General features: G+C 39.3%; 1 protein-coding gene across 2 annotated transcripts; it reads right to left on the bottom strand.

The window, feature by feature from the left end:
* Nucleotides 1-1,042: 1,042 nt before the first annotated feature.
* Nucleotides 1,043-18,937, bottom strand: senp7 (SUMO specific peptidase 7). 2 transcript variants are annotated; one of them, XM_056389744.1, is made up of 23 exons: nt 18,795-18,937; nt 17,225-17,313; nt 16,234-16,299; nt 16,015-16,127; nt 14,540-14,794; nt 13,251-13,375; nt 12,517-12,635; nt 11,175-11,463; nt 9,920-10,101; nt 8,103-8,243; nt 7,964-7,997; nt 7,036-7,263; nt 6,328-6,788; nt 5,994-6,121; nt 5,688-5,804; nt 5,471-5,587; nt 4,408-4,503; nt 4,110-4,321; nt 3,929-3,975; nt 3,741-3,784; nt 3,294-3,362; nt 3,061-3,211; nt 1,043-2,875 (listed from the first exon to the last, which is right to left on the bottom strand). In XM_056389744.1, the coding sequence occupies exons 2-23, from the start codon at nt 17,279-17,281 to the stop codon at nt 2,738-2,740; spliced, it is 3,189 nt and encodes a 1,062-aa protein (XP_056245719.1). In that variant the 5' UTR covers nt 17,282-17,313; nt 18,795-18,937; the 3' UTR covers nt 1,043-2,737. The 2 variants fall into 2 exon arrangements, with proteins under 2 accessions (XP_056245719.1, XP_056245720.1); XM_056389745.1 differs by lacking the exon at nt 16,234-16,299.
* Between the last annotated feature and the right edge of the window lie 692 nt (nt 18,938-19,629).

Here is a 19,629-nt window from a genome sequence, read left to right as displayed (position 1 = left end):
GGGGGGGGGGAAGAAAAACAAAGCATTTAGTGAAATGGATTTTTATTTTTTTGGGGGGCATTTTTGCCTTTATTGTAATAGTGCAATGAGACAGACAGGAAAGTCAGGGAGAGAGAGAGGATGACATGCAGCAAAGGGTCGTGGGTCCAACTCAAACCCAACAGTGATTTAAATTTAAGCATTTGAGTTTAAAGGGGAAAAGTCTCACTCACAATTTAAAGTCCACTATAGCATGTGAAGGTGTCAAGTTAGATAATATTGCCAGCATTTCGTGCAGTTAAATAGTTATATCTTAGGCTTTCTGCCCCATAAATAAAATACTTGTTTTTATACGTGTCTTCTAATTCCAACGAGAACTTGATCCTGTAACCTGAGATCATGGACGGCTCACAGGGGAGCCAAGTAGGTGTAAATGGCAGTGGCTTTACTCAGTCAAATCGCTGTGCATTCCTAAGTGAGAGACGCCAGTGAAGCAATGTGAAACGCTCCTCTGCTCCTAATATCACCATTTCAAAGACCGTGTTAGCAATACCGTGTGCAGACAGTGGACAGGGCTGACCACCCACAGAGGTTTGCTAATGTAGATGCAATGACTGCAGCACAGTGCCATACAGAATGGGAGGGGGATTACTAAGAGTCAGACTGTGAAGGGATCTGACTGACTGAGACAATAAATACACCTAAGCTGACCATGTAACCCTCTGAACAGATTATATTGGCAAGCATTGTAATGTACAGGCATTTCCCTTCTGGTCAAAAAGAGAATTATAACGAATTACAAAAAGGAACCAAAGAAATGGTTTTGCAGAACAAGAGCCAACAAAGATTTCTAAAACATAAAAAGGCATCAATCAACTGATTTACAAAGCAGACATGCGGTCTCTGTTTTTGTTACTAATCACTAATCCTCATCTTGTGAAAACCAGGAGGGAAAACAGGTCAAAAGTCAGGACTAAACCCAAACATCGTCCACACTTCATCCAGAACATGCTGGGCTTGCTCAATGCAGCTACCAAGAAAAAAATAACACCGAAATAACAAGTAGTTTGGTCTAGAAGTTTTAATACACCATTGGAACCAAAGATATTTTGGAATCAGCTCCTGTACATTCATCCATCACGATGTCTAAAAAAGAAACATGGCATCGAGGACGTCATAAAGGAAAAACACTCTTGACTATCAAGACTATTATCTCTGTTGAGAATTTAAGCAATAATAGTGATGGACTGCAACATCTCTAAGGGTCATTAAAGGTCTTAATTAAGTAAGTTTTTACCTTGAAACAGCAAACTGTTACATGCCAATGTATGTGCACCCCTTAACTTTTTCCAAATTGCAATTGTATGAAAAGAAGATTCAGAAAACTTATATGCCGTATGTAAGAAACCAGAGTTGACAGTGTGAAAATAAAGTATTTTGCGTGAACACAACACACAGCCTTCTATGATTTGGACAGCATGATGGATGACCACTCTTCCCACATTGTGTACCAAAATGTTTCCTCTTAGTCTACAGTGTGTACTGTAGCTATTACTTTAGTCATTTACACAATAGCAGCCACTAAATTTCAAAGGATTCACTTGTCAAATTTGGTCAAACAGAAGAGACAAAAAGACAAAAGAACTTCAATGTCTTGTTAGTATCAAAAACATTTCCAAACACTTTAGTAGAATAGTCTATATTTGTTGATCAAGCAATTAGTCGATCTACATAAAAACTATTCTCATGATCTATTCATGGCTCCAGCTTGTTATTGGTGGAGATTATCTTCTTTTCTTCCGTTTGCGCGATGGCAACTTCCATATCTTTGGATTTTGAGCAGATTAAGAACAAAATGGGTGATAAGGCGACATCACCTGGAGCTTTAGGAAAGTGTGACTGGTATTTTTCACCGTTTTATAATAATTGGTGGATTAATGTATAATGAAAATAATGATTAGCTGCTAATAGTGTGATATTCTGGTTTAGTGTAGTTCTGCCTATGTCTGCAAATTAAGGTGGTGTGTCTGTGTCTCAATATGATCTCAGTTTAGCTTAAATACAGAGCAGGGCATACAGAGTTTGGCTTCGTTGCAAAGAGAAGATGAGTGAATGATCTTAGTTCACACTGCCAGGTGTCCTGTCTGGCACATGGAAGCTAACAGGCCTGTAAATGAGGCACTGAGTGACTGAAGGAGATGCTCTGTTGTTCCATGTATCCAACAGGGGGAAACTGATGGAATTGCCGTTTCATGTTGGGGCAGATTCCAGTTCCTGAGGCTTCAGTGGGATAACATTTGAAAATGAAATTCAGCAGGGAAACTGAAATGGACTTGTACAAACTACTTTTTGCAAACTAAGTGTTAAACAGACACAATATCTTCTTTGACTTATAATTCTACATAGAAAATTAAATACAAATAATTCATTTCATAAAATGTCTTGCAGCATAAAAACAATCGTAAAAAGTCTTGGGGTGTACAAACATTTGCTTGTCTTGAAATAATGGAATTAATATTAAAAGGATTTCTAGTTCAATAGACAGCTAACTTGTTTAGTTTGAATTAACTGATGCCTTCATATCCACTTCCACAGACAGCCAAAGGTTTATATGGTTTGTTCAAGTCAATGCATAAAACAACAAAATCTAAAAGGAAATATTTTCAGATCACGCTGAAATGTCCGTTGCTCAGTATGAGCAGTGATTTATATCGGCTACAGGAATGTGACGCACTGAGCAGTAGAGCTGCTCCTGTGTCTATCTGTTATTATCCAGATTCTGCTGCCGGTAAAGGTTAAGTACCAGATCTCTGATTTCGTCTCGTTTCCTCCGCACCTTCTGCCGCGGGAACCATCGTTGTAGGTTTAGGGGGAGGGCAAAGTGTACCACAGGATCCTGAGAGCAGAGGGACAAGCAGAAGTTGTTTCTCACTGTGAACATGACTTAAAATCCCTTTGAATGTTGAGCTGAGTTCAAATTTAAAGCTGTTGCTGATTGAATATAGCAGTCGCCATTTTTTAAAACATATCAGACTGTGTGAGCTCTAAAAAAAAAAAAAAAAAAGATGACAAGTTCTTTACCTTCAAAAAACTCTCAACATATTGCAGCAGATAAAGGCCACAGTCACTGCTGTTGTCCTGAAGGGGAACTTGGCAATGTGAGCTTTTCATCTGATCAGGACCAAAGTCCCTTGATGAGCCACGACGGACCTCCCACTCCGACTGCAAGTACCTGTGAGACAAATATGTCTTAAACACAGAAATAAACACACCAATACAGCTGCAGACAGAGGGACCGAAAGTGTCATACTTACTCCCGTAAGAGTTTGAAGACTCGCTCGTGAAGAGAAATTTTGAGGGAATCCATGATGAGAATACACGGCCTGCAGACAGAAGAAGCACAGCTGTCAATCAATGCTTGATTCCACATTATATTATTGTGGATCATTTTTCCACATGTACAGGTTAGTGTGCATACAACTGTAAGCCAACCACACTGAAAGATGCTGCTGTAACATGTGTATAACACTACAGACCTGCAAAAAGAAAACAGAACCAGAGAGGTCTGAACATGCCTTTGACCTGCCCTGACTTTTTATTTGTAGTCTATGTCCACATAGTACTGAAGGACCTATATATAATTTGTTGCAAACAATAACTATGGAAACATAATCTGAGGGGCGTCATGTGAAAATCAGAAACAGATGGTCAGATCAGATGGTCACTGTAGAAGAATAGCATAACTCTACCAACACGCTCACCTCTTGCAAACAGCCTTTTCCTGGAAGGTCTTCTCAGTGCAGTTCTACAAACAAAGACAAACAAAGAAATAATTACACAGAACAGATGTGGATGAACAAATAAAGACAAAATTGTTAAAAATTTGCTTGCGCAATAAAAGAAAAAATACTGTAAATCATGACGAGCACAAAACAGTATCATTTCTTACCACTCGAACAGGTGGTGGGTCTTTGGTGGATTCTTCTTGAGCCTTTTCTAAAAGATAAAAACAACAACAAACCTTCAGCTTCCCCATCACTGCTATAATCACAGTGTAAATCAAAGAAGTGCTTAAAAAATACACAAGTAGTAGCAGAAAGTAATTTTATATATCATTCAGCCAAACCAACCTGTCTCTGTGTTGACGTTGTCACTGTGGTTTAATGTAGGTGGTGTCTCTGTGTTATCATTGGGACTTTTAGATCCTTGAGAGTCATCTTGATCCTGTGACTCATCTGTCCCACCATGGCTCTTTTCTGCCTTTGGGTCTAGGCCAGTCCAGGCCTCAAGTTTTGGCTCATTCAGCCCAGGAAAGCAAATGACAACTAAATACCAATGAGCCCTAAACAGACAAAAGCAAAGTGATATGTAATGTGACATTCAAAAACAAATGTCTGTACAATACACCTTTTCATATATTTAACTCACTCCTGATTGACAGGCACAAACAGGAAGTCTTTTTGGAAGATGTCCACATGGCGTGTCCATGTCTTCACCCGTTGGTGCCGCCTTTGCCTCTGACAGCTGGTTACACACACACACACACACACACACACACACACACACACACACACACACACACACACACACACACACACACACACACACGAGACAGGGAAACATGTTTTTATAGTGTTTCACAAGTTGTTACACATATACACACAAATACCCATAGACAGAGAAGTGCCAGGAAGTTTGAATGTTATGATGCTCCTTTATAAACAAGGTCTCTAAATATATTGAACTTGTCTTTCAAGTCTTTGGCGTTGTGCACCTGTTAAGCTACAGGACATGCTAATAGGATGCACTGTCACTGAACAGAAGTAAAGCAATTTATGCCTCAATATCCTTCCAAAATATTAAGCTAAAGGTTAAGTTAAAGGAAAGATTAAGGTGATAAATTGTGAAATCATAGAATTGTTTTTTTGGTTTTTTTTTTTATTGTGACAAGAAACAAAAATAAATAAATAAATAAATATATATACACACATACATTTATATATATATATACATTTTTATATATATATATATATATATTTATATATATATATATATATATATATATATATATAGATATAAATTTACCAACTCATTTGTATGTTGTACTATAACAGAAGAGGAAACAAGACGCCTAAGAAATATGAAGCGTAGTTGAGTCAGGTCAAGGTGAGTATGCAGAGTCTGTAGTGCTGCGTGGTCTCAGCAGTGAGCGGATTCAGCTATAGTAAGCTGTGAGGGGGAAAACATCTGTCAGTCTGTCTCTACCTGCACTGCTTAAAGCTAAACTTTGTCACACAGTCCTCGAGTGAGTTTATAATCTCTTTAAGGATATAATGCTTCCATTTCGGTCTCTGGCAGTTAGTTAAGGTGATATATAAAAGCGGATCAGGTGGGAGAAGGCGATAACTTTTGTCAGTGCAAGGCTGTTTCCCGGAGGCAGTAGATACCAGTGCAGACCCAGCGCATACCAAACTTTGCCAGCACTACTTACGAGTCACTGGTGCCACCCTCGCTGGCGTTGTCCCTCCGCGTCAGCTGCTTGTAGAAGAAGCTGCTGAAGACGTGGGAGCGCTCGGCCACAGCAGCAGACACATTCTGGAGGAGGTATCTGTTTCAACACAATCATTTTCAAAGTCGATGTCTTCTCCACAAACACACGAGGAAGCAAAGAAAATTTGAAAACTTTTGTTTGAAAATGTGTTACTTACTTGAGGTAAAAATCGATGATAACATCGTTGAGGAACTGCCCACTGTCAAGGCACTGCAGGTCCTCCATTGTAACAGTTATTCCTCCTTTTAGTGGAGGAGGAGGAAACTGGATCAACCTTAAAAGAGGAGGAATGAAACAGAGGTATCAGAACCCAGAGCAAAAGCCTTGGATCTTTGAATCCCTAATATCTATTATGTTCCTAGTCCTAAAAGTGAACTCTAGTGGCAGCAAAGATCCTCATCTGGGAGTCAAATGCCAATCCCGGCCGGACCAGGCTGCATATGAAATGATGTAGGTAACTTGCCTGCGGGGCAGACCCTGGTGTTTAAATTTAGTCCATGCTGAGTCTGGTTTACACAGGGACACAAAGTATGATCCTTTGGTTCTACGATGGCACAGTGTGTATACAGGGGAGGGTTCCTTCTTTCTCTCCTGTGGAAGGAAATTCATAACAGCACATTGTACATTGTCCTCCAATTTCTCATGTGACATAGCACAATTTGAAATGATTCAAATACACGAAGGAAAGTCACTCTGATTAAACTAGTCATACATCAGTAAACAGATGCATCCTCTGCTGATGTATATGTTGCTTCATTCTATCAGGTCAAAAGCCAAAAAGGTTGGTGACCAATTACCTCAGAGGGATGTTCAAGCTCTTGTTCTTCCTTATCCTCCTCTGGTCTGAGTTTTGTCCCTGTGTCTTGCTCTGGTGCTGTCTCCAGCTCCTGGACTGTCTCTTTATGCAGCTCAACCTCCAGCTGGTTGTATGGTGTGTTGCTTTCGTCTGTGTCAGAATGTGAACTGCCCTGGTCAGTGTTAAGGTCAGGGTCAGGGTCAGTGCTCTCCAGGCCCAGCAGAGACAGCAGGTGTGAGTCCAGTCCAGTTCTTTTAATCAGCTCTATGCTATCATCCAGAGAAAGAACCGGAGTGTGGATAGCTTCCCAATAATTGAATCTGTCTTCACTATGGGTTACAACAGACTGTTCATGTGTCAGACTGTTGAGACAGTCAATGTCGAGGAGGGAGCGCAATAAAGCCCCCTCCATTCCCTCTAGAGGATCTCTCAGAGTCAGCAGGATGAAGGGACTGGCCTTGCCTGTTGAAATAAAAACATCACAACACCAATATCATGCACCATGCAGATTTACATTGAGAATAATGTGACGTATCAAACAATACTGGAAATTATATCAGGAATTTGTATAGCAAAAGATGTATCTCAGAAGTAAGATTTAGAGCGAAGGCAACCTAAATGCCACGTCTCCAAAAAAACATTTAGAGATACGAGTCTGACTCCAAGCACTGAACATGTATTTAAACTGAGAGCATTACAGCAAACTCACCAGGGTTCGTGGTTCCATCTTGTTTGAAACACAGTTTGCAGAGGTCCCGCTGTACAGCAGCTGCAGCAGTTTCTGACACGCAGAGCAGAAGGATGGCGACAGGGAAAGGATCCTTATCAACCTTAAAGTGAAGGTCCCGCATCTCCATTTCCTGCTGCTCCCAAACACTGTACCTCCTCAGCTCTTTGCGCTTCAAGGTTAACATCACCTCCACCTGTTCCCTCGTGTCTGGGGTAGGACAAGGATATCAGGTTAGCTTAGCAGCCTGCAGTGCTGGTATCAACACTGTTGTTTCTTTAACACACACCACAGGAATACACCTGGCATTTTCCCCTGACATTGCAGTAAAAGCATTTCATCAACTTATACAACCCTATATACTGATTCAATCTCTGCAATCAAAATATGCTATTAAAAAGGTGCTAGAGGAAAAGTTGAGGGTTCACATACAGTTATTTGGATTTATCAACAGTACGTTGATGGCATGGCTAAAAAAAAAATTGCAGAGCTTCACTGTCTACATCCTGTAAATAATTGAGAAACTTCTCAAGGCTAGAACCAAGGCTAAAGTAACCAGGCATTCTTTCATGCAAGGTTATTGAGTCTTGATTTGTTCTTACACTCAAGTCAAAATCAAATGTCATGGGATAACCACATTAGTTGCCTGAAGGGGAGATTTCACCAGGTCAGAGGTGAAAGTGCACAAGGGCCTTGAGGGTCTAATCCAAGAACAGACACTTTACTATCTGAAATAGACCACTAAGCTGGGGGAAGATGGTGTGCAGACAGCATGGCCAAAATAAGATGCGATGGGTCTCTCTTGGGTCAGAGTTTATACAATCCAGGCCAAAGGTCACAGGCGGACCACAGCCGCTCTACGAACACTGCGATTCAACTTCAGTGTTTAAAAACTTTTCAAAAGTTTTACCTTTCAGTGGGATGATGATTTCATGGTCTGCCACCTGTGAAAGGAGAGGAAAACATTAGTTGCATTTCATCTCCTGGAATGATGATTTGAATACCTGATGTGATCAGCAAAATGCATGTTTGTGGCTCAGTCAGGTTACCAAAATGTCTCCATTGGCCTTCCCGCGGTAACTTCCACAGTACAGGGTAGAGAAGGCTAAGCCCATGCAGGAGTAGTCTACCCTGGGGGTGGAAGAGAGTGCCACTGAACCAGGAGGCTCTTCTCCAACTACATGCAACACCTGCAACACACACATACAACAGTTTGTGATGCAAACACTGTTGGTAAATCAACATAATAAATAATACAGATAATACAGATCTAGCAATACGATCATGCAATCTGCTTAAATCCAATAATGATAAGAAGGTTATTTTTTTTCCAATTTCAATAATGTTAAGCTATTATGTGTAGGATTTGGAAATTCTTTACTTTGGCGCCATCAAGTGGCAGTACCAGGAATGACACTATTGTTGACTACTGAATGCAGCTATTTTTATGCATAAGAAAAGTGTCTTGTCATCAAAACCGACATAATAATAACCAAACCCTATGAAGAATATCTTGTTACAATGACAAAACTTCAACATTTAAGCAAGAACAACCTTTCCCATATAGACAAATTAAAAGCAGTGTTGCCACTACCAACCTCGGTATAGGTTCATCATCAGTAAGAGGACTCTCATGTAGCACTTTTTCAATTCAGACAATCCTCTCAGCAAGAGAGCAAACTTAAAGTGACATCAGTGTAGTTTCTGAGATCCTGCTGCACTTATGACTAAGAATTACATCTCACAATTGAAGTGAGGATTTTTTTTTTTTTTCCACTTCAGTATCTCATGATTGCTTTCATTTGTGAAATAGTAAATCACACAGATTTGATCTTTAATTGTGCAAAAAACTTGTGTGGCATTTATTCACAAATCCCATTTCAGAAAAATCCTGACTTATAACCATTTCGCTGTCTGGCCTTTCAAAAAAAAAAAAAAAGATTAATGAATGAGACTTAATATCTTGTTTACAATGTTGCCCAGCACATGTGTTATCTTCTTTCTTTGGCCATCTCTGGACAACTTCTCACACAACAACAAAATAATATCTTCATATGTTATTTACAATGCCGTTAATTCACACTGGGTACCAGAGTAGAAGGGGGCTAAAAATCCTTCTCCACCTTTCATGTCTGACTAAAATCTGCTACAACAGGTAACTCTGCTATCTGCTCTGTCAGTTGAATGATAATGAAATGTCTGAAGTTCATGTCAGCTCAAGGTTTTTGCACTCAGCTGTAGATGAAAATGCTTGTGTTTGTAGGGGGAAGGGCTCAACAGCTGAGTGTAAAATGTGAGCTGGGCCTGAAATTTGGAGGCACTATCACAGAGACATGCATTAATCTTTTTTGATTCATCTCCTGGAGTTTGTGGCATAAAATAACATGGTAGCTAGAACCAGAAAAATGGTGCATATGTTGAGAATAACCAGAATTTTCCTTTTAATTTATTCCAAGAGCCTTCTCTTACACGACTCGTGTCTGTTCTAATCTTGGTGAGTCAGGCACAAACTAAGTGGCCGTTACACAGGGAAGCATTCTCTCATTTGTTTCAGTCAATTAGTGGGTGGTAAGCAGGACCCCCTGGAGTGAGGTAAAACCGTATGCCCTGCATGATGTCTCTAAAACACCCCCCGTGATGTCATGCTAATCTGGGCATTAACTCGGCTCGGTTTAGAAACCTGTACAAGGTTGTTTCCTATGCGTAATGTGAAATGACACAGAGTTTGTAACCCTTTGAAGAAACTAGATTCTTTCACATTACAACCTCAACATAAAAATCAAAACCTGCATTCTTGAGATTATTTTAATATGTTTCGGTTGTATTGAGGTGCGGATCAAATAACACAGGGACACATTCTGCCAACCTGCATTTCCTGTACGTCAGAAGCTTCTTGCTGCTTGACCACAGCTTTCTTTGAAGATTTGCCCTGTATTACTGTGTTTTCTTTTCTATGGACCGCTGGGCTGCGGTTCACAGGAACATCGCCGCTCTCATCATCATCATCATCATCATCATCATCACCACCATCATCACTGGACAGCACAACTGAAATACAAGCATGAAGATGAACACATCAGTGTGCCGTTTACTTGGAAATAAGGCTTAAAGACAATCACAGTCCCAAGCACATTCGTGTCCTTATTTGACACTGCGTGTAATAGGCTTTGTAAGAGAGCAAGGGAAGTAGTAATCCTAGAAAACACATGTGGATGCTTTAAAAAAAGAGGAATCACAGTAGCTAATAAGATGCAGGACACATCCACACAGGCAGCGAAAAAATAGTTTCAAGACAAAGTAACAATAACTTACAAAAAAAAATATGATGCTCAAAAAGATGCTCAGCTCAAATGACAGAGGAAAATATTTACACATAGCTTAATTTACTTTGCAATTGTCATATAAGACAGAAAAGAGAGTATTTTTTTGTAAGAAAAGCTCTTAAGCTGTTATTGGGTTAAGTTTTTTTTTTTTTTTTGTCAGACTGCAGTTTCAAAGATCAATAATAAATGTTCACGCATTTAAAAAAAAAAATTGTTCTTCACATGTTACTGAGCCTCACCACTGCTCAAGCTGTAACTAAACCACTGTTTGAGTGGGTGGTACCTGACTAATGTCACCCACAGCAATCACTCACATACAGAAAATTCAAAACTTAAAAGTCCATATCTTGCTCACAATTTCAAAGAAATTTAAGAGGTTCTTTACCGGAAATGTTTGATACATGTTTATGTACAGAAATGAACACGTATACAAATATACTGTTGTCAGATTTCTTTTTACTCTCAACCACTCTATTCAAACGGCTGGAAGTCCTGATATTCTTAGCTAGAGGAATATGTGATTATGTAGTAGATCATTTTATTATGCCTGTTCCTCCAAAGTGTTCTCTAGAGTCATTTTCAGAAAGCTTGGCCAGAACCTGAGCACTTAGCTTTTAAATCAGATGCTTTCTTGGATTTTGCTTATATATCGATATCAGGCTCAAGCACAGAAAATGCTAAATGATATCAAGCTACGTGGTGGCTACTCAAGCCACTGTTTCCTCACAGATGGATTCAATGAAATTACCAAGTTTAGAAGCTGATCTAGCATCAGTCTTCCTGTGTTTGTGTACTCACTTGGTTCAGAGGGGCCGCTCTTGGTTGGACTGTCCTGGCTCTCTATACTTGGATTGACGATCGGGACCAGAATTGCTGTTGTATCATCTCCTCCCACAGTGAATTGTACAATGCTACGGTCCAGGCTCTCCAAATCGACGTCCTCTCGACTTTCTTCTAGACAAACACTTGCAGGGACCGGTCCTCCATCTCTTCCATCTTCCCCAGTGAGGCGAAGCACACTCTCACGGTGCCGTTTGGGGCTGCCTGTTCCATTGCACTGGGACTCCGTATCCCTTCTTTTCCTCTTCTGTTGAAACACCACAGAATACAATGCATCATTTTTGTTGTATAATCATCAGACAAGTCATACAGACACATCACAGAATACAGTGCAATGTTCTATGTTCAAACAGATGAGAAATTGGAAGATTTAAAATAAATATATATATTAAAAGAACCCCTTTTAATGCATGAAATATGTGATATTTGATGGCTTCTTCTGCCGTAAAAGCAATGGCTTTGGCTTTGAAGTATTGGTTTTGTCGAATAGGATAAGATAAAAATCTTTCTGTTAAGTTGCATTGTTTTCAACTTTGCCGTTTTGTTGCTTGATCTCAAAATTTGATCCATAAATTTCAACTTCAAACATGACAACCATCTTCGACAGCACCACAATGCTCACACAGTATCTGCCACTTGGTGCAGGAAGGAGTGGTTGCACCACTGGAGAACAGCTGTGAGTTGGACAGTACTGATACTGGAAGAGAGAAGCCTGTGAGAGAATTGAGATCTCTCTTCTCAATTCTCTCACAGGCTGCATCAGTGATGGATTTTAAAACTTGTTTGACCATTGAATGTGTCATTCATGAATATCGCCGCCACTTGTCAGTAGTGTATCCCAAAGATGTTTTCTCACCAATTTCACTGTTGAAACAGGCATTTTTTCTGCCTATCACCCCGCGCCGAGCATGGAATGATAAGCTGTTGGACTATTTGTTCGCTAGCTGCATGTAAAGCGTTTTGCTGGGTATCCATATTTTCATACATTTGGCATGGATGCAAACAGAAAACGCTGCGACTTTTACATCAAGGTCATGGCACTAATTTCAGACTTGTGCAGTGGTGGAGTGTTACTGAAATATTTCTGCCAAGTAAGATGAGCGTGATGACTATTGTGGAAAAAATATTCAAGGGCTTATTCTGAACATGAGGCTAACATGAAAATTTCCACATTTACAGAAAAAGGCACAAGTCTGGGCTTTTATTTTCTGCCTTTTGTGGGAATGAGTTAGGTTTGGTTATAGTTGGTTATCTTTGGTAAGTTCTGAGTTTTAAAGCCTTGACTCTGTACAGTACCCACCAAACTGTGCTGCTGTTCTTTTTCTGGATCAATCCACCTGTCCTTGATGCTCGCTGGGGTGAACTCATCACAACCTCCTGTATCCTTGGCAGGTTTCCAGCTCACTGACAACCCACAATCTATATGAGACAGAGAAACAGTGATCAACCTATCATCCTGAAATAAACATAGACATGTCCAACTAGGACTGATGGCACTAGTTTCAGACTTGTGCGGAGTTGGAGTGTTATGGAAATGTGACTGAGTAAGATTACTGTCAATCTCCTTTCTAGGAGAGAAAATGTCATTTTCTCTAGTCTGTCTCTAGTAGGACAGAACACGCCCTTGGTTGTATTCAGGTGTATCCTCGTGGGTGTGTCCTGGAAGGACAGGAAAAACATTGCTAAATTGTGAACTTGCAAATGAATTTGTGAATACACGTTGGGGAATAGCAGAGTAAATTCTGTTGTGTTTTGTCCAGCATTTCTTCATTCAGTATGGAAGCAAGGCCAGGAGTGTCAATAAACCTCTCAGACTGGGAGAACTCCAACATTAAAAGACATTTAAGAGAAACCCTTCAGCAAGGTCAGAGGAGAGTGGGAAAAAGGGAAAGGTGATGCTTCCCAGGGAGTAAAAACAATAGTGATTCAAGCGCAAGACTAACACCATCAGAATAACTCAGTGAAGTACAATAAAGGTGGAGATTAGCATTACATCAATAACCATGTATCTGAATCCTTCATGTGTTTACCCACCTACAACTTCAGCAAATTTGTAGTCAGCTCCATTGTCCTTCCCTATTATCACCTCCTCAATATCTTTGTTTTCGTCTTTGTCATCTTCGGCGTCATCATTTTGTAACCTTCTCCTGAGTCTTGACCTGAGGAGAGAAAAATAACACCATGCTTTGATCATGCTGCAGACATTATTCTCATTTCTAGCAAACCCACCTATCCAGGGCAAAGCTAAAATGCTTTAAAAAAAAATGCCGAAACACATATCTGAACCAGAATTTCGAGCTGTGAAATCCCTCTATTATTCCAAACAAAATCAAGTCCTCAGCCTGGAAAATACAGAGAGCCAAGGATGCAGCTGGCCGAGCCAAACACCATTAAAAGCTAATTTCTGTTTAAACTAACCAAAAACAAATAGATGAAATTACCCTAATAAAGACTACCTCCTCCTGCTTTTATGGCTATTTTTGTTCATTATTCAAAAACCACCTACCACACTTTCCTGACTATTGAAGTTTAGTCTCTCTCTTGAGGAAATACCAGTACAGCATCATATGTCAGACAAAGCGACATTCTCCAACGACAATCTTTTTTTTTTTTTTAGAACAAAATGAGCCGACAAGCTGTTCAGGCAAGTAGGTTACATTTTCTGACTAATTATTCACAGTCAGGTACCTAAGGCAGTTAGTCTCCCTCTGTCTGCTGAAGCTGTCTATCTATGGGATTATTATTATTGCAGAGACGCTGCAAGCCAGCAGGAATAAAGATGTCCTGTGCAGAAGCCACGGGCAGAACAGGCGGCCACTTTATGCCATTCACCACGCTGTAAAATTCCTGAGCTCCATGCCCATTAAAAAATTACAATTTAAAACAAAAACAATGGCAGTAGTGGGAGAAACTGTTTCAATAATTCACTAGGTGACCAGCTTTCCTAAATCCGAAATGGGCAGTGTTCAGTGTTGTGGGTGTGAGAGGAAAGTACGTTGCTCTCAGCCAAGAAACAGTCGAGCATGGTAGAATTACAACTTCTTGTTCTTACACTTCGGTTTTTGTATGGATTGAACCTACAATATATAACATGTGAGTGAGCTTTAGGGATGCTGGTTGGTGGATTTTGTTTTTGCGCGGACAGAACCAGGCTAGCCGTTTCACCTTAGGTCCAGTTTTTATGTTAAGTTAAATGGCTCCCGGCTGTAGCCTTATATTTAACAGAAAGATATGAGTAGTGTTGATGTTCTCATCCAGCTCTCTGCAAAAAAAGCTTATTTCCAAAAACTTCTAAATATTCCTTTAACAGTTTAACTTCCTACCTTTGAGTGGGTGAAGAGTTCGGCCTCTGGTTGTGATTAGGGGTTAAACTCTTGCTCTTATCATTGTTGACCTCCCTCTGACTGGATCTCCTTTCTCTGCAGGCCAGAGGTTCCTCTCTGCACCGACCACTCTCCCTCCGCGTACTTGACATTTGTCCTTCGTTTCCCATGGTATGACTCTGTTTTATCCTTTCAATATATGTCTTGCCATGCTCTGTCTTCAGGACATCTGTCAGGACCAGACAGGGCTTCCTCCTACAGGACAAAACACAGAAATATTTATTCACAATCTCCCTAGATCAGCGTCTTCTCTGCAACATGGTGCCCCATCAAGGTATTCTGACTTATAGCTGATAAACAGGGAGGGGTCTGCTCTTGTAGATAAGCTGTGTGTGCAGTCATGATAAGCATGGCCTTGAGTCATGTTGCTTATAAACAATGTTCCCTTTAAACAGTGCAGCTTGGGGCACTGGGCAAAATTAATACTGTACACACAGGCACAAGACATACCTGTCAGAGAAAGAACGAACTTGGGAGGAAGATAACCTTTTTACACACAAATATACTCAGTTGTGTGATATAATATAATCATCGTGTAATTAGAGAAATATACTCTCTTATCAAAATGCCATGTTAACTTAAAACATACAGCTTTCTGTTCTGGTTATGCTTCATCTCAAACATATTGCGGTGTCATGAGTAAAATGCTGTTCAGTTTGTTGTTGGAAAGGAGTTTATTTCCATTTTATTTTAATTATGGATAATTGCTATTAAACGTTTAGTTCATTTAATAATACAAAAGATTCTGAAAACAAATACCGGAGGACAGAAGTGCTGCAAGTAAATGCAGTATCAGTTAGTCTTTGTTCAGTATTACGAGAAGGAAAAATCCTGTGGTTGTATTAATGAGCTAAATAGCACCTACTGTGGACACGTGTATTATGTTGGAGGAAAAAAAGCAATGTTATTTATGCTGTGTAGCTTAAAAATAGTGTGAGAACTCTTTGGTACTTCAGTTTCAAAAATTGTTTTCTCAAACCTCACCTCTCGCCACTTAACATTATACCAATCAAAACAAGTAAAGCACAAAGTCCCCACTGTATTGAAAGGACAAAGCCATAGCATGGTGTTCTTATTTCATAGGGGGGGGAAAACCTTTAAACTGCTTGTTCTTTCACATAACAGATGACCAATATATTTGATGCTCAGTCGTTTCAGAAATTTCACACTGGTGTAAATCACCTCTGTAAGACTTGATTTGAGGAGTGAGTACCCCACCTTGTGAAAGTTTAGGAAACTGCAATGAACAACACAGGAAAAACAACTGACTGAATTCTCAGCCCAGTTTAGTGTGAAAAACTGAATATATTTGTCAGTTTCAGCTAATGGGTAGAACAATGACGAGGCATTTGAGTCTGCAATCGATAGCCTAAAATAGTCCATCTGTCAAAACTCTCTTGTCAGCACCCACTTACTTGGCCATTTCCAATGTGACCGTGGCTGCATGTTTGTGGTCAATCACAGATCCATTTTTAGGCTTTGAATCATGATGTCTGAGTTTGCAACCTGCAAATGCAGTCCAGGAAACCTGTTGAAGGGGAAGGAAAGTGTACGTGAGTCTCACTAATAATCCATGGATAGCAATGATAACATTTGTTCATATGGTCAGACAGAGAGCTAAAATGCAGCTGTACCTGTCTGTCTAACTTCCCACATTCTGATGAAAGACCTGTCATGGGGATTTTGAGTGGGTTTTCCATCTAAAATTCACAGGGTGGTTAGTTACCATGCATATCATGTATGACGTGAATTGCCTGTAACAGCCAAGAGCTTGTCAATTCTTCCACAGATGTGCAACTACAGCCAGGGCAAATGTGCAATGCTTGCAATTTTGATCTGTAATCCATTATGTTGAGATTATCTATTATGTTTTTATGCTTATGGATAGCAGCTAGAATTGAAACGGTGGTCAGTAAATTGGTAAGTCGTTAAACAAATGATTGATCTGCAACTACTTTGTTGATTGATATATATGGGTTGAAGTAATTTTTCAAGGCAAAAAATACCAAAACATTCCCCAGTTTCAGGTTCTTGGTTGTGAGGATTTGCTTCTTTTTTTTTTCCTCTGCTTTATGAGAAATTTAGATTTGAGACTGTCAAAACAAGCCTGTTCAAGAGATGAAGTTAAGCTTTGAGAAACTGTAACAGGCATGTTTGACCATTTTCTAGAATTTTGTAGTCCAAACGACAAACCATTTAACTAGAAGATAAACTGATAATGATGATGATTGAGTTGAAGCCCTAGTGGCATCTTATAATGGAAACTGCAGTATAGTAGCAGCAAGGTAGCAGCTTTGATTATGCAAAAATATGCTGATTGCAGCTGCATAAGCTTAAGGTGTTAACTGTTATCCCTGAGAGTGTTTATACTGATTGACAGAGAATAGCAATATATGAATCACAAGAAAAAGATTATATATGAGCAAGCAACCTCAGAGTCAAGCCACCAAGCAATCCCAGATCACAATGAGCTTGCGACCAGTATGTGATCAGTGCATAAAGTAAGCATCACCACAGCGTCTTTCCAGGTTGAGAAGCAAGTCATGCTACATGCTAAAAGCTTACAAGTTGACATGTACGCCATTAACCCTGGATATTTAAAAAAAAAACACGGGTTATACATACCAAGTTATCCTTGTTAACACTAAATGGAATAGTTAAGGCTTTTCTTCGCTCCATCATGGTCTACGATTTTGTAAGGCACACCAAGAACACTGCAAGAGACACATACAAAGAATTAGAAACCAATTGTATCCATCACAGAAAGTCAATGCAGGTATGACAATGTGGTCACAACTGTAAGACATGACATATAAAAAAAGATCCAATCTCTTAGGAACAAATAAGGTATAACTTTTAAAAAATTATAAAGATCCTATATAGGTTCATTTCAACCAACAAACATTCACATGTTAACAAACTGTTACTTTTTGGATCTGTAGCAAGACATTTGACAAAATATTAGGCCTGCAACTGCTGATTATCTTTATTAATTAATCTGCCATTTATTTAATCAAGTAGTTGATCAATTGTTTATGAAATAGTCAATGAAATGTCATTAGTAGGGCTGAACAATATGCAAAAAAAATCATGTCATTATTTAGATAGATATTACGATTGTAATATGATATGAGTCACGATTTCAGTAAGAATGGTCATTTTTTCCATTTTCACTGAAAAAAATATAAAGGTTATGATGATGTGATTTTTTTTTGCCTTGTAATACACAAGCATGTTCCTTTACATCTGGAGAATATGATTTGTTGCCTGGGGCATCTCTTTAGCACCATAATATTTAAATTAATTGTTCAGCCCTAGTCAGTAGTAAAAAAAAAAAAAAAACAACACATGCCTGCTGCAACTTCCCAGAGTGCAATTATTTCAGTTATTCATTTGCACTTGGACAAACTGCAATTTCAATGATATTCTGGCAAATTGTTCAGCTCTAGTCTGGAATTACATGAAAAGACACAATACACAGAAATTTTAAATCCAAACAAGAACTAAAGCAAGTTCTACACGATGCTTGTAACAGCCTGTCTGACAAGTACCTTAAAAACTATGCTAGTGCATGGAGGAGAATCTGTGCTGTTTCTCTTCTGTTTTCTGCACTTTGAATGATAAATAACTGTTAATCTAATTGTTTTTGAAAGCATCCTCACTTTGCTTTCATTGCCTCAACAGTACAGTACTTTGTATAAACCAGTTATCAGTTTTAAAAAATGAACCGCTTACTTTCTGATACAACTGATAACTATTTCCAGTTTTGCATCAGCGACCATGGTGCAATCAGATCACGTGAAATGATTTTCTATAATGCTTTTGGCAGCGACATATATGGAAGAGAATCAAAATAAATCTGTATCGGTGCATGTTAAAGTACCATTTTGCAGCTAACCACAAGTTACCCACTTTGCCAAATTAGCAACCACCACTAAAAATGTTTCTTTTGTCAATGAAGCTAGCGTTTATGCTGCACAAATAACACGCTATTCCAAACAGGCTATTCGTTTTATACCCATTCCGTGCACACTCCTATAACGACCAAGTGATTGATTTTAAAGTTGAATTTCTGCAAGCGCCTGGATAAAACAAAAAGTAGAAACCAACTTAGCTAGCGTTAGCTGACACAGTTAGCCATGTTAATGCTACCTTATTCGAGATGCTAGATAAACGCAGGAAGGGTAATGCTTACCATATACCGGGGCTCGCTTGGTATTAACAGCGAATATCAGGAAAGTGTACTATTTTCCCATGAACGTCTCCACCAACATCCAGGAACACATTTCGCTGGGTCTGATTTTGTACTTAATAGGCGATTCAATATTCCTCAGCAACATCCGGTGAACACCGGAAGTGCATTCGGAAAAAAACAAACAAACGCACGCAGAGGCCACAGTTAACTCCCGGGCAGGAAGGAAATATGGGAAAGAGCGCCCCCTCATTAATGACTAACTTTTATTATATGCCTACTGTAAGTATACAAAACATAGCTCATAACATAGGGGTGGCTTATCGGACATCTTATTTATTCACTCCTTTACTTTATATAATTTTTGTTTTGGTGAGAAGCATAAAGGGAACGACAACTAGCACTTCTCCACATTAAACGTTATAGTAAATATCCAGTCAAAGATGACATAAATAAATAAAGATACATATTAACATAAACGATAACATTGTTAATGTTGAGATGTGTCATAGAAAAAATGTTTACTCAGAAAGAATAAATGAAAAATCATCATGCAAACAAATCTGCTATCAAACAAGAAAAGAGGAGGAAATGAGAACAGAGTGATCAGATCAAATAAAATACTGTATAATAATATTACAGTACACGTTGTTTATTCTATGATGCTATTCCCCTAAAGAAATGTAATATCATCAGAGTAAATGTTCTTCTGTTGGCCTAATATTCAGTTCAGAGGAGTGAACCCCCCCCCCCCCCCCAAGTGCAGAGTGCTGCCCAAAGCGCCCATAGACGCCCATGTGAAACAGCTCTGAAGTTCTTGCCAAATACAGAGCTGAGG

Source organism: Seriola aureovittata, chromosome 11 (assembly GCF_021018895.1).
Source record: "Seriola aureovittata isolate HTS-2021-v1 ecotype China chromosome 11, ASM2101889v1, whole genome shotgun sequence".
Lineage (NCBI taxonomy): Eukaryota > Metazoa > Chordata > Actinopteri > Carangiformes > Carangidae > Seriola > Seriola aureovittata.
This window is presented reverse-complemented; position numbering and strand designations above follow the sequence as displayed.

What these genes read in the sequence shown, in the direction of transcription:
- senp7 (XM_056389744.1), bottom strand. Translation starts at nt 17,281, where the DNA reads ATGATGGAGCGAAGAAAAGCCTTAACTATTCCATTTAGTGTTAACAAG. An exon ending in GAAAAGGCTGTTTGCAAGAG is followed by an intron (nt 3,363 to 3,740) that starts GTGAGCGTGTTG and finishes TTCTGTCTGCAG; the next exon opens with GCCGTGTATTCTCATCATGG. An exon ending in ATGTTGAGAGTTTTTTGAAG is followed by an intron (nt 2,876 to 3,060) that starts GTAAAGAACTTG and finishes CTCTGCTCTCAG; the next exon opens with GATCCTGTGGTACACTTTGC.